A 15063-nucleotide genomic window follows, 5' to 3' on the forward strand; every position below is an offset into this window, starting at 1 on the left:
GTGATATAGGTAAGGACTTCCAACGAGAGAGATCGTCCTCTACTGTCTTTGATAATTGCACATAATTTAGCTTTGTTAGCTCTGAGAGCCTGGAGGAAATGTTTATGCCTAAATATCTAATATTTCCTGACTGTAAAGTGATCGCAGGTATATTCTGTACCCTACAGTTAATGGTCTTAGACCAATTGATAGAGTAGTCAGAAAGTGCTGAGAATTTATTTATGAGTGTGATCGTGTGAGTGAGAGACGTTTGCGAGTTCTGAAGGAAAAGTAAAACATCATCAGCATAAAGACTTATTTTATGCTCAATATTTTGGGGTTGGATGCCTTTAATATTTCTATCTTGTCTGATAGCAGCTGCTAAAGGTTCGATGAAAATAGCAAAAAGTGAGGGAGAAAGTGGGAAACCCTGTCTTGTACCTCTCTGCAGACTGAAGCTTGGAGAGGTTTGATCATTTGTCCTGATACACGCATTTGGGGAGCTATATAATATCCTTATCCAGTTGATGAAGTGTGACCCAAACCCAAATTTGTTTAATGCTGCGAATAAAAATTTCCAGTTCACTCGATCAAATGCTTTTTCTGCATCTAGAGAGACTATTGTGGTTTCCAGGTTGTTGATGGTAGAATAGTCTATGAGATTAATTAGCCTGCGAGTGTTAGTGGATGAGTGTCTACCCTTTATGAAACCTGTCTGGTCAGGATGTATTATAAGTGGAGTTATTTTTTCTATTCTTTTGGCGAGGGCTTTACAAATTATTTTGAGTTCTGCATTTATTAGAGATATTGGGCGGTAGCTGGATGGAAGTATGGGGTCTTTTCCTGGTTTCTGTAGCAGGATAATGTTATTAGAGTTCATGTGTGGGGATAATCTGCCATTCTGCTTAACTTGTAATACCATTTTGTGAAATGCAGGTGCCAAAACAGTCCAAAATTCTTTGTGGAACTCTGCTGGAAAACCATCTGGTTACTAGGCATATGTTGAAGGGCTTCATGGAGTTCTCCTACTGAGAGAGGTGAATCCAGAGCCATTGCCTGTTCGGTTTGTTATTTTGGAAGGTTGATATTACTATGAAACTGATCTATGTTACTGTCTGATGGATCATTTTGTGATGAATATAAGGTTTTATAGAAGTCCCTAAAAGCATTGGTGATTACATCGGGGTCATGGGTGACATATCCTTTTGAGTCTTTAACAGAAGTGATTGTTGTTTTCTCTTTGTTTCTCTTTAGTTGGTTAGCTAGGAACCTTCCAGATTTATTGCCGTGCTCAAAGTTCTCCAAGCAAAGTCTTTGTATCAGAAACTGTGTTTGTTTATCAATAATTTTGTTTAATTCAAGTTTAGCTTTTCTTAGTTCATTCAGTATGTGTTCCTCTTTGGAGGTACTGTAGACAATTTCTAATGATTTAATCCTGAGTTCTAAATCTGATATCCTTGAACTTTCCCTCTTTTTCTTATTTGATGAAAAATAGATTATTTTGCCTCTCATAACTGCTTTTCCGGCTTCCCAGAGAGTACAAGCTGACATTCCTGGCAGGTCATTATTTTCTAAATATACAGACCATTCCCTTTTGAAATAATTAATAAAATCAGGGTCTTTTAGTAATGATGTATTAAATCTCCAATTCCTAGCTGGTGGTGTAACTCTGTTATTCTTCAGTGTGATAGAAACTGGAGCGTGATCACTGATAGTGATGGGGTGGATTTTGGTGTCTGAAATATCCCTCATCAAGGAACTGCTAACTAAGAAATAATCTATTCTTGAATATGAGTGGTGTACCGGTGAGAAGAAGGTGTATTCTCTAAGAGTGGGGTGGTGGGAGCGCCAAGCATCACAAAGACCAAAATCTTTCATATACTGTTTAACAATATTCGTGGACTGCCAGTTCCGCTGACTTCCTGAAGTACTGAGTCTGTCTACTCCTGAGTCTAATACCATGTTAAAGTCCCCTCCTATGATGAGTGTGTTATCTGAGTGATCAGAGAGTGAAGTGAAAAAGGAGTGAAAAAATGAGGGGTCATCCACATTTGGACCATATATATTTGCAATGCATAAATTCATATTTTGAATAGATAAATGAACTATTAGAAATCTACCTTCTGGATCTATAACTGTGTTTTTTACGGTGAAATTCACTCTTCTATTTATCAGAATGGCTACACCTCTTTGTCTGGAGTTGTAACAGGCTGAGTACACATGAGGAAACTGTGCTGTGGTGAGAACATCAGCTACAGTCTTTGATAAATGAATCTCATGTAATAAAACAATGTCCGCCTGTAAATCCTTCAATTTATTGGAGATTTTTAATCTCTTCTCCCTGGACCCAGCTCCATGCACATTCCATGAGATAAACCTCAGCGTGGACATGCTCAGACTAACGCAGTGAGTGCTGGATGCTTGCTAAAAGCATCCCGTGCGTGTGTGTGTATATATGCTTCCATGAACATGCCATTGTTGGTGTTTCAGTTGTCAGTATGAGCTTGCTACAATATGTACTTGCGCTGTCGATGCTGTGTGGAACTTGATTATGTGCTCTGCTCAAAACTCTATGTGCGCCGTGCTTGTTAACATTACTTATTAAGGTGGAAACGCAGCGGGTTGGGGAAGAAAGACAGAATAGAAAAACAGTGCAAAAGAGTGGAAGTGTGAGATAGAAAAAAGAAAAACAAAAACAAAAAAACATACCCAAATAAACAAATATGAACTGCATATATCCTGTGCTGGTGAGACTGGCAGTGAGCTATATATTTTGCCTTGATAGGAAACTGTGAATTGGATAGATTATTTCATCTTACTTATATGTCATCTACAGTGAAATGATTCATACAAGTTAACAAATACAGATCACCTGGGGCCTCATGTTCAAAGACTTGCGTGGATTTCCTACTGAAACATGGCGTACGCTCAAACCAAAATGCCCTCCAACGTACAAAAATGTCCGGATGTATCAATGTGTGCCCACGCATGAATCCAAGCACATTTCTTTTGTACATCCCAATCTACGTGGAATTGAGCACACATGTCGGAGTACCCGACTCCTCCCTGTCCACGCCCCTACTTAAATATGCAAATCATATTTAAATTAGCCCTGCACCTGCAATTCCTGCAAGAATGAGTAAGACGGAAAAAGAATAACTTAACGGAAATCGAGATGGAGGTGCTACTTTCTGATGTGGAGGCCCGCGAAAATGTGCTCTTTGGCACGCTGTCCAACGATATAAGCAGCAAACATAAGAGGAGTGGGTGGGAGAGCGTGAGCGAGGCCTTTAATGCTGTGGGGTCTGAGAAGCGCACACAAGCAGAGGTGAAAAAGAAGTGGTCCGATATTAAGGTGGATGTGAAGCGGAGAATGGCTGCCCACTGCCGAAGTGTGTGTAACTCACAACAAACATGTTGATACAGTAACTAGTGCAGAAGTGCGCTGGGGAAAAGGTGAGGCTGATTAAGACATTTCACACTTTACGCTCATGATTATTAACATTTGTACATAGAGACGGTCAGGGGCTTGTTAGAAAGATCTTAAGCTGTTGTTTAACCAGCAAAAAACAGCAAGTTACTAACTTTAACCACCAACTATGATGCTGTGAAGACGGGATAGAAATTGGGGGCGCACATGCTCAATCCACTTCACGGGGAATAATATTAGGACAATTACACAAATAAACCAAGAAGCCACCCATCGCGCACAGTGCCAGCTTGTAGTCTGTTCCCAACAATTCCGTTACTGAATGTATGAATCGTGCGTTGAACCAGCTCCAATTATATTAGGAAAACCAGCTCTCGCTTCAAATTGCGCTTCAATGTAGGCCTGTTCAACTGTATTGTGGGAATTTGATGTATGTGCTGAGATGCAGATAATTCCTCCCACTCAGGTTGGCATGGCTCGGCTCAGGGTCGACTGGCACAGTCCCAATCGGTTGGCCAGCTCCCTCTGGAATGCCCCGGTTGCTAGGAACCCCCGTGTGGTCATCACCTGTGGCACAAGCAGCGCATGGCTCCTCGCTGTGTTGCGCGCCGGCAGCAGCTCTGCGCACAGTTCCAGGAGGATTGCTCTCAAAACGGCTGATGAGCCAGTTGTCATCAGGTGCCAGCAAATCCTCTCATTCTCTTAAAAACATGCTATTTTCTATTTGCGGTATTCTTCTAATACCGCTAAAGCAGCCATTGTTTTAAAGGTATGCACTGCAACACTTTGCGCATGCTTTTATATCCACTTGTGTACTTGCAGACACGTGTATTAATTGTTCATGTGTCTCAGATGTGCACATCACTCAGTCTGAGGACAAATTGTGTTTAAATTTATTCATTATAACAATTTCCCAACATCACCTGTAAGTGTCGCCAAAGAAACAACCGCTGTAGAAAAGTGCGTACGACAGCCCTGAAATTTGCGTGAGGCACCGCACATTTCCACGGTCATTTCGCTTTTGATATATCTGATAGTTGACGTGAAAAAGTGTGTACGTCACTTTTTTGTGCGTACGTACCCTTTGTACATGAGGCCCCTGGACCTTCTGTTGGAAATGCTCGAACTTGGCCACAATCGGTCTCGGTCGGCGGGCATCAGGTCTCTTCCCTCCCAGGTGGTGGACTCGGTGAAAAGTAATGTTTTTCACTGCATCTACTGGAAGTTTCAGTTGATTTTGGATAAAGTTTTTCACTGCGAGTTCAGGATCCTCGTCTGCCTGCTCCGGGATTCCAGAAAACACCAGATTGTCCCTCATACTACGAGCCTGGAGATCAATAATTGATTCTTTCATCCTCTTGTTCTCATCAGAGATCCGGCTCATTCCTTCGGTGAGTGATTTCACCGATCCTCTGAGGGCTGCGTTTTCTGCAGCCAGCGTCTGCACCTGTTGCTGGCTGAACTCCAACGACTCCCGTGATGCCTGGAACTCTCTGTGTAGAATCTCTAACAGAGACATACGGGCGTCGAAGCTGGATAGTTTCTTATCTATTGATGTCAAAATGTCCGTAGAATCATTACCAGCTGGAGATGTCGCTCCGGGTGACTCTTCATTACGACTTCTCTTTGAGGTTGAAGCCTTGCTGCTAGCAGATGGGGTTTGGTTAGTTTTCCCCATGACGATCCTGTCAAAACACTCGTCGATGAAATCCGTGAGGCTCTCCAGGCTTTCTTCACTGTACTCCAGTGTTTTGTTTTTGTTTCACCCGATAATATATTTATTTAAACAGTAGTTATTGGCGTAATTATAATCTTAATATATTGTTTGCTCTATTTGAGGCGCGCCTTGTTTGAATCTGCCGATAGTCTCACACAATCTCGCGACACTACAGCATCACTCTCTGAAGTGATGCTGTAGGCACATTCAGATAATATTCTTATCTGAATGTGCCTGGTTCATATGTAAGAATCATGTTCTTTGGCTTATCCAGTACCTTCAACACCATATGGCCTCCCATACTGAAAGACAAGCTTTTAGTTATGGGTGTGGCCCCCTCCCTGACATTGTGGATTATAGACTTTCTGACTGCCAGACCACAGTATGTCAGGATGGGGAGATGTGTTTCTGGAACACTGGAAATGCCGTACTCGGACTCCGCAGGGTACTGTTTTGGCTCCTTTTCTTCTCACCCTGTACACATCGGATTTCAGGTACAACTCGGAGTCCTGCCACATAAAGTATTCTAATGATACGGCTGTTGTGGAATGCATGCGTGGTGCACAGGAGAAGGAGTACAGGGACCTTGTGGGGTCCTTCAATGGCTGGACCAAAAAGAACTGTCTTCCCATGAACACTACCAAGACCAAAGAGCTGGTCATGGACTTCAGCAGATCTAAAACTCCATACCAGTCATTTTGCATTGATGGAGGGAAGATAGAGACTGTTCAGACCTGCAAATACCTGGGGGTGGTACTGGACAATAAACTTGAGTGGTCTGCCAATATAGAAGTATAGTAGGGGTGCAACGATACAGGTAACCCATGTTACAGTCCCTGCCCTCTCAATGCACGCTGCAATGTAAATTAGTCTAACTAAGGGAACATTACTCCGCTGCTAGACACAGCCATCCAGCCATCCAGCCCAGAGACCAGCCCCCACTAGACGGCCCACCGACCATCAGCAATCGCAGAGTGGGCCAGTTCGGCAGCCAGGTCACCAGGAAATGTCCTGGCACTCCCGATGGCTATTCCACCACTGCTCTCAACAGCTTTGTTTTATTTTTTTCCGCTTCCATGTACAAGCTGCACAGGGGGTGGGTGGAGGTACAACAGTGATTGGACATTAACTCGCGTCTCGCGTGGAAGACTTTTAACCTTTTAACAGGCACACAGAGTGGCCAGTAAAGTGTTGGTGCAAAATGAATTGCTAAACTGAAAACCCTTGGTCCATAAGGGTGTATTGTGCCGTGTATAGCGGACCGAACAGTTCAATATTTTACAGAGTGCCTTTGCATCATCAGTGTATTGGAGGGGCCAGGGCCATCTCTTCTTCCTGAGACGGTTCAGGTGCTTCATTGTCAGCAGTGACATGATGTGCATGTTTCATCACACTGTCAATGAGAGTGCACTGTTATATGCTGTTGTCTGCTGGGGGAGTTCCACTACAGGCAAAAACTGTAGGCGCCTGGACAAACTGGTGAAAAAGGCCAGTTCTGTAGAAGGCAGAAGGCTAGACCCTCTCAGTGCTATGGTGGAGCAACGGATGAGCAGGAAATTTTATTCTGTTTTGGAGAACAATAAACATCCTATCCAAAGCATCCTGGCAGGACAGAGGAGCAGCTGCAGTGAGAGACTCATCTCACTGCACTGCAGAACTGAAAGATTCAGGAGGTCCTTTGTCCCCACAGCCAAAAGGCTTTTTAACAGTGACAGCTGACATATGTTTCTCAAAGTTATTTATTAATTTATGCATTCATTTATTATTGTTATTGTTGTTGTTGTTGTTATTATTGTTCTAATATACAGCTAATGTACTTACATCTAATATATATCTTATTAGATTGTTTTATAATATTGTAAATATTGAGGATGGTGTTCATCGACTTTTGCTGTGTCTTTAATACCATCATCCCAGATATTCTGGTTGGTAAACTGCTGCACTTGGGCTTAAATATCTGTACCTGGATCAAGGACTTTTTGAGAAATCACTCACAGAATATCAGACTTGGCCCCCACACATTTTCATCCATTACTCTGAACACTGGAGCTCCTCAAGGTTGTGTTCTGAGGCCATGTCTTTTCAACTGTTACCAGGCTCATTTCAGTTGGAGAGAATCAGCATATAAAGATGAGATATAGAGACTATCAGCTCAGTGCTCAGCAAAAAACCTGTTTTAAACACCATTATAGCCAAAAAACTGATATTGGATTACAGGAAATGGTGTGGCTGAGACCCAGCCTTACTCTACATTCACCAGGAGTGTGTTCAGTGTGTGGAGTCCTTTTAATTCCTTGTTGTTCTCCTATAAGAAGCTCTATCCTAGTCAGCAAACACCACCTCTTTGGTGAAGAAAACATTTGAGGCATGTGATAACACTCAGGGTGCTTACAAGCATGGAGAAGAGACTGCTTGTTTGTCTAATCCAAGGTACAATCATTGTATTTTGAAAAATGTTTTTCTACCTTTTCTACATTTTTCTACCTTCTTGTCTCTATCTTTGAAAACAATTCTGCACCCACAGTGGCAGTAATGTCTCATTATGTTCTGCCTCAATAATGCACCTTTTAAAAAAACACACTCATAAATTCATACACCCAAGACATTTACTTTTATTCAGCAAAATACATTGAACCAATTTAGTGAGACGCAATGCACACAAGGTCCTTACAAGGAACAGCATGGAGAAGAGACTGCTTGTTTGTCTAATCCAAGGTACAATCATTGTATTTTGAAAAAAGTTTTTCTACCTTTTCTACATTTTTCTACCTTCTTGTCTCTACCTTTGAAAACAATTCTGCACCCACAGTGGCAGTAATGTCTCATTATGTTCTGCCTCAATAATGCACCTTTTAAAAAAACACACCCATAAATTCACAGACCCAAGACATTTAACTTTACTTCAGTAAAACATATTGAAACAATTTAGAGACATGCAAGTTGTTGGGGTACTGGGGAAAGGAAGGGCACACCATGGACATTTCACCAGTCTATCGCAGTGTTAACACAGACAAACAAGTCAATTCTAAATCACTGGTCTAAACCCCACACAGAAAGACCCCAGCTAAGAAAAATTAAAAGAAATCACAGAAATGACACATAACTATTTAATCCAACAAGTGAACATTCTGACGTAGTAAAACATATTTAACTATGTGTGAGACCATAAAGTTCTTTCAGAAAATGTTGAACTTGTAAATCAAGAAAGAAGCAGTCATTTCCCATTTACTTGTGTACAAATTTGTTTCTTTCTGTGACCGTGGGACTCACCCCCTGCTAGTCCTTTGAAAATAGGTTTTAAAGCACAGATCACAAAAAACTCTTTATAGTGATCAATGATTAGATTAAATCAGTTATGCTGGTCCCACCCTGCCGTGCTTATATAGCCACACTATTTTCCACCTCCTCTGGATCCAGGTATGTGTATGGCACTTCCAGATCTTTGTTTCTGGCCTTGATGTTTGCACTCAACATCTTGAGCTCTTTTTGGAAGTCCATTATAACCCGAAGGGGAGTCTCCGCATTGAAGTGGTCTTCAGGGTACTGGCCAAGAGGGACCTGATGAGGTGAGTGACATGTTTATTTCTTTCGTTTTTTTTTTCTTTTTTAACATTACAATATTTACCAAACAGGCTCTTTGCATTATAATGTAGAGCTATTAAGGGTAAGCAGTGTACCTTTAGCAGCTCTAAAAGCTTTTATTTTGTTTGTGTTCTTGATACAACTTGTACAGACAGTAAATGTTACAGTGTAATTTGTCTCGAGGTTTTGCACACTTACGAAGTCGCTGGACTGCTTGCTGAGCAGCCATACTGCGGACATGCCATTAACTGTTGTACTGATGTCCGGCAAAGTGTTGAGCATCGTGGCTTCAGTCGCTTTCCCCTTCGTGGTTGGTGGGGGAAGTTGCAGAGAACTGGGGGTGTTTGGCATCCAGGCACCATAGTCATACTGCAGTAAATAAATGAGAAATACCAGATGTTATTGATCCTTTTTCGCTCTTCAATGTCCAAACAGTCGGCTATGTTTAACTTTAGTAGCATCCTCTCAATCACATGTGATTGACCTCTCTTGGTGAGTCAGCCAAGCTTGGTCCAGGTGAAAATGTTTTAACAACTGGATGTTTTGATCTGAAATCTTTTCCAAATAAAGATTCACAACTGATGAAATCTGGCAATAAACTTATTTCATGATCCACTGACTTTTCATCTTGCCTGCAAAACAAATGGAATCTCTACTTTAATCAACTATACTGTTTAACGCTACTTGTAAACTGCTTGCATGTTGGCACAGTAAACTCACATCACAGAAAATATTATCCTCACTATGAATCAGACCAGAATAAGAGTCCAGCATTGCATGTTTTTTGTCTCTTAAAAATACATATCTCTGTACCTGTCCAGTGTTCACCGCAGCATGTTGGGCTGAGCCAGTGAAGATCACCATGGTAACAAACTGTATGAGCTCAGCCACAGTGGAAAATCTCTGTGGAATTCCTGGAAATGAGAAAGAATAAACTTTATTATTCAACAACATTCAAACAAAAAAGAACAAATTCTTAATACATTCACAAAGCTTTAGTTTAAGATTTTCTTATACACCCACCTGAGCTTTTTTTGGAAAGAAATCCATGTTCGAAAATGTCGGAAATCCACTTCTGGAGTTCGGAGTCTTGCTTGACTTCACAATCATTCTTGTAGTAGTAGCCGAGGATTCCCTTCACAAACCTTTGAGAGATATGGAAACATTTTGTAAAATACATTTCACATTTGTGGTAGATGCCATCATTGTCTAAATAGTAAGTAATGTGTTAAAAAATTCATATGGCTAAATATATTAAATATTTTGCATTTTACTTTTGTTGAAAGTTATAGAAGAGTAATAACACAGGGTAAGATGCAAAACAGATACTGGATTGAGTGTAATTTAAATTTGTGAGCCTCGATCCCTGTAAATGTAGAAATAATGAAATATGAACATAAACATGAGATCAAAACATTTTTAACAACACAACAACATGAACTTAAGGTTTAATGATGTTCACTCTGGACCACTTCAGTCAGAGACAGTAATAACCATCTGCAATTACAATTATATTTTATAGTTGATCAGGACTCTGAACTGTATTCGATATATTTAGTGCAATTATATGCACTGCTGATAACTTATGTTCAATGTAGAGTGGCTTATGTAGATTATGCCTGAGGAGTCAGATGCTCACTGTGTGTTGGGTCAGAATCAGATCGTTCTTGTATTCAATGTGGTGAGAGCAAACTATTCTATATATTTTTTCTTTTCCTTAGTCATAGATAAAGGGTTAGTTATATACTTATTTCAACTAATCCGAGTGAATGTTTGGAAATTTAGCATGATAAAGTATCTATGATATGTCTTTGCTATCATAAATGTCTAATATGCAACACAAAATGGAAGATATCTGTAGTACCTGTGGATGATATCCCAAAGCCTGAGTCCATCATCCCTGTAGTAGAAGTTTGGCACATCCTCCAGCCCACGGTCAGCAATGTCCTCAGGGATACAGAGGGACCTGTATGTCACCGAGGACAATGAATTCCTCAGAATGGTGCCCAAACCCTTTCCACCAGAGGCTGCAAACTAAAGAATAGTCACATTGCATTAAAAGACAAATACTTTCTGTCATAATGAAAAAGCAAAAAACAAAGTTGAGTATTGTCTAGGAAGTTTCTCCTACCTGAGTGAAAACACCATTCTTTGATATCAGCGTCCTTCGGGCCAAGAAGTTGATCTGTATGGTGTAGCGGGTGTGAGGTATGAGAAGCTGAGGAAAGAGAGAACTCTGTTAGCAACACAGCGAGTTGTTATTCCTTGTGCTCTTTGTTTTTGCTTTGTGGTTTTACCATGACTGAAATCTTCAGCTTCTACACCATGCAGCAGCGTGAAATATTTGCTAATACTTGCATAGCGAGACATGACGGTTCATCATCTTCAGTTACCTTGTAGAGAGGGTGCACCATGGGCAGGTTGCGCAGCAGTGAGACTGCAAAGACTTCAGCCAGCAGGTGAGTGCGCAGCAGGTGAACATTGAGCTGATGCTCACTGAAATCTGCACTTCTCACAAAAATCTTTGCCAGCAGCCAGTCATACTCAGAATCCGTAGGGAAGAAGATCGGGTTGTCCTCTGCTGGTTTCTGCTTCAGCTGCAAGACAAGGAGGGAACATGTTGGTCATTCATACATATTGTTGTGTGTTTGCCTTTATTATTGTAAGCTTATGTTTGGTACTGCCTCCATCCTTTCTAAGGAATTTCTACTGAGTCAGCTTCAGAACATCAGTCCTACTTTCCTACACACATCATTGTGTGTGTGTGTAAAGTTGACAAATTGACAGTTGCAGTGATACAACGTTACATGTTGCTTCATCTCAGTGTGAACTTCATGCCATCTCAGTTTGCTTTCTGACTGTTGTAATTTATTTCTCTTCTAGAATATTTTTGACAATAATAAATCTGAATCAGTAATAGCCACAGTGTACTTTCTCTGAGTGTTAGTCTCACCTGGATAGCAATTGGCATCAGCTTATCATCTGGAGTTTTTTGAAGCAGGACGAGTGGAGCCATCAAGTACTGCTGCTTTCCATTGATGATGTTTGCTCGCACTCCTTCCAGATGCTTGTAGTCACACAGGAATATGTTGCCTTTCTGTTTGAATTTTGTAGAAAATTGAGAAATGATCTTTCTCACATACATAGCATCTGGATTTGGAACATGAGCACATTCATTTAGCAAAGCATACATTTAAAGCATCAACTAGATGCAAAGAAAGTTGCAGTCCACTGCATTTCAGTATGAGATGTCACCTTCATTTCACCAGCCAAACTGCATCCACCATGGAGGAAGACCATACAATCGGTGACAGGAAAGTTACTGGGCAGGGTCGTACAACGTCGGATCAACATTGGATTGGTACCATTTAGAAACTGGTAGCCAAAGAAAGCGTCCTCCTTCCAATGTTCTTGGACGTAGTCTGTAAAAGGAATAAGATGTGATTTTAGTTTGCATTAAGCAAAAACCTGCTCTACCACTTACACACATTTAACTGTTACCCGTCCAAATCTGGATAATTTATTTCTGTCATCAATTGAAAAAGACAAAAAAGGAATACCATAGAACCTCAACATGTTTTTGTCTTTAGATATCTCATACATTTTTTTAAGGTGAGTTATTATCGAAATATTATCATTATAATTATTTGTTTGTTCTTGGGGTCATGCATTTGGGTGTTTAAAGTCACCAACAAGTGTTAAACTCTTCTAAGAAGTTTTTTTTCTTTTACTCCTTAAAAGATTAACATTGTTATTATATTATTTTATACCATGGTCTGGGTGAACACTCGATTCTGATTGTCTGGAGGGTGTAGGTTAAAAAGTGTTAATTTACATCTAGGAAAGACATTCCGATCAAATTGTCTGATGACAGTTCTAAACTATTGCGTTGAATCAAACGCTCGTTGGTTACCATGTCAACGGAGACTCAGCGTTATTTCTTAGTTTATTTATCACAACGGCAAGACAGACAAAAACATGAGTGATTTCATCTTTTTTTTAAACTTATCTGCTAAATTTGATAGCTTTGGAGACTGGGATGCAGCAGAAGAAAAAGAGAGAAGAGAATATGAAAAGAAAATAAAAGGAAGAAGCAACACAAGGAGTTGACACCGGAGGAATTGCACATATTAAAGGATAAACACAAAAAAAACCACGACATGGGCAGTTAAAACACTAAGAGACTTCCTGGCTGACAAAGACATGGACAACCCCTACTCTCGATGACTGTTTTATGCAACCACAGTCTCCGGAGCATGCTGTCGGTCGGACGTCTCTCTGACGCCGGGCTGGAAACTCCCCAGATCATGTCGGTGATGGGGCACATTGTGAGAGCAGCCTGCAGGCTTACTGGGCTCCGTCAGTACAGAAAGACGAGAATGGAGCAACATTTGGTCATCTCCCAATGTCCCAAGCAGTGGTCATAGTGAGCCACAAATTGTAAATCTCCGTCCATCAAATGCCACGATGATGGAGGCATTATGCCGTACATATTGTTAACAGAGTTTTTTTTATAGCTGGACGCTTGTGTTCTGTATTTCAGACAACCCACAATGTGTGGATAAAGTGTGTTTTCAACACAACAATAGAGTAACTATCTATATCTATATATCGAGCAAGAGAGTTTTTTGGTATCACTAGAGGAATATCTTTATAATGTTTCCATTAACTGCATTAAATTACACAGCGGATGCCCAGGTTTTTTCTGATGTGTAATGTATGAAAACACACCATAACTTGTCACAGCCAGAATGACTGTGTGTCCTTAGCTAACCTGCAATAATTGTACTGTACCTGATATGTCAGTCCGTTTACAGCAAAACACCCGATCAATGCCATCCAAGCTGGTCCAATTGTTCTTACAATCAGCCAAACCCTTCAGCTTCAGCTCTGCCAGTCTGGAAAATTTTGAAAAAGAAAAACAGTAACTTTAATGTGACACTTTGAATAATATAGGTAAGTAAAAAGATGAATAAGTAGAAAGATATAGGAGAGAATATAATGACTTCACCCTGTGGCTCCAGTGTACAAAAACTCTGTGGTCTTGGTGAAGGAAAAACGGACCTCACAAGGCAGCGAAAGAGGGTCATCTACCTTCATGTTATGTGGCATTCCCTCCTTGTACTCATCCCAGCTGAGAAGAGTAAAGAAGGTGTCTGAGTATGCAATCATAAATCACTTGGATTCTTTTAGATATTTTATAGTTGAAAGTATTTGAATAAATCCTAGCATTTTAACAGTGTCATGTAAACGCTAACCTACTCCAACCAGGGTTGAGCAGGTTTGTGTTCTTGTTAGTCTCTGGGTGCAATACACTGAAAAGTGTAAAAGCTCTCACCGATAGTCTTCTTTACGCTCCTGAAGCTCTTGTTCCCGACTGTATCTGCCAAGATGATGGTCATCTTCAAAGACTCTCAGAGCTGAAACAAAGGTTTAAAAGTGTCAGTAAGTCAAATGTGTTAAGATGAATTTACCCGATTTACAGAACCTGTTCTTTTTTTTAATGTACACTTTTTTTATGACAGGCACAGTTTCACAAACCTGTTCCCTCTCTGAAGCGGTACACCTCACTGTCAGTGATCCAGCGGTAGATGGGAAAGTTGTAGGTGCGTCCCTCAGGGGATTTCACTTCCACTTTGGCAGGAAACCAAGAGTCTTCTGGAAACAGCAGGAGAGGCTGTTTGTCCAGTTCAATCAGCACCAGTTTTCCAATGGAAGTGGGGCAGGACACAGTAAAATATGATACCTAAACATAGTGAAAGCATTGTTAGAAAACACTACAAGACATGAAGCATATTTAAAAAGTGAGAGCTGAGCAGTGACAGTCAGATAATTTTTGCTCATGCTGCACATATCTTGTTGCTAAACATGAGACTGAGCTAATGAATGTTCGTGTGAGGCAAGACTGAGGAAACATTTGAAACATTTGAAGATTGAGCTTGATCTTCCAGACTTACAGCTCCACTGACGAATGCTTTTGTTGTATTGAAGCAGGTGCGGTCACTTTCCCCATCTGTGCCCACCAGCTTAATGTAGATATAGTCATAGGTAAAGGAATAGAGGCGACTTCCAGTGATCACAGTCACTTCGTAATCCACCATTTTCTCTCTTGAAAGTTGATCAATCCTGATGGGGGAGATAAAAATACACATTAACAGCACAGATTAGGCCAATTAACCAAGATGTTTAAAGCAACGGAATTTCCTGTCTGATAATGAGAAATTTAATGTCTCTGTTTCCAATCCTCTACTTCCATCCAAACACAGCTCACTGAAATCCTTATAACAAGCATCTCTCTTACCTCTGCTGATGAGACCAAGAAGTTCCTCTGAAGATCTTCAGGCTTGGTGCAACA

At 40.7% G+C, this 15063-nt stretch overlaps 1 protein-coding gene across 1 annotated transcript; it reads right to left on the minus strand.

Moving 5' to 3' along the window:
* Nucleotides 1-8458: 8458 nt before the first annotated feature.
* On the minus strand, nt 8459-14829 carry LOC140305936 (polyunsaturated fatty acid lipoxygenase ALOX15B-like). Its single transcript, XM_072384992.1, has 14 exons — nt 14666-14829; nt 14250-14454; nt 14047-14128; nt 13720-13842; nt 13503-13606; nt 11964-12130; nt 11662-11805; nt 11102-11305; nt 10840-10926; nt 10573-10742; nt 9732-9853; nt 9522-9622; nt 8907-9077; nt 8459-8684 (listed from the first exon to the last, which is right to left on the minus strand). Exons 1-14 carry the CDS (start codon nt 14807-14809, stop codon nt 8505-8507), a joined length of 2004 nt encoding a protein of 667 aa, XP_072241093.1. The 5' UTR covers nt 14810-14829; the 3' UTR covers nt 8459-8504.
* Between the last annotated feature and the right edge of the window lie 234 nt (nt 14830-15063).

The sequence above is a fragment of the Leuresthes tenuis genome, unplaced genomic scaffold (assembly GCF_036924035.1).
Source record: "Leuresthes tenuis unplaced genomic scaffold, fLeuTen1.0.hap1 SCAF_4, whole genome shotgun sequence".
Lineage (NCBI taxonomy): Eukaryota > Metazoa > Chordata > Actinopteri > Atheriniformes > Atherinopsidae > Leuresthes > Leuresthes tenuis.

Bases quoted from the DNA above. Each gene is read 5' to 3' on its own strand.
- LOC140305936 (XM_072384992.1), bottom strand. From the start codon at position 14,809: ATGGTGGATTACGAAGTGACTGTGATCACTGGAAGTCGCCTCTATTCC. The intron at 12,131-13,502 runs GTACAGTACAAT...TTCCTTTTACAG, and splicing joins TAAACGGACTGACATATCAG to ACTACGTCCAAGAACATTGG. The intron at 10,927-11,101 runs GTAACTGAAGAT...CTCTTTCCTCAG, and splicing joins TGGTGCACCCTCTCTACAAG to CTTCTCATACCTCACACCCG.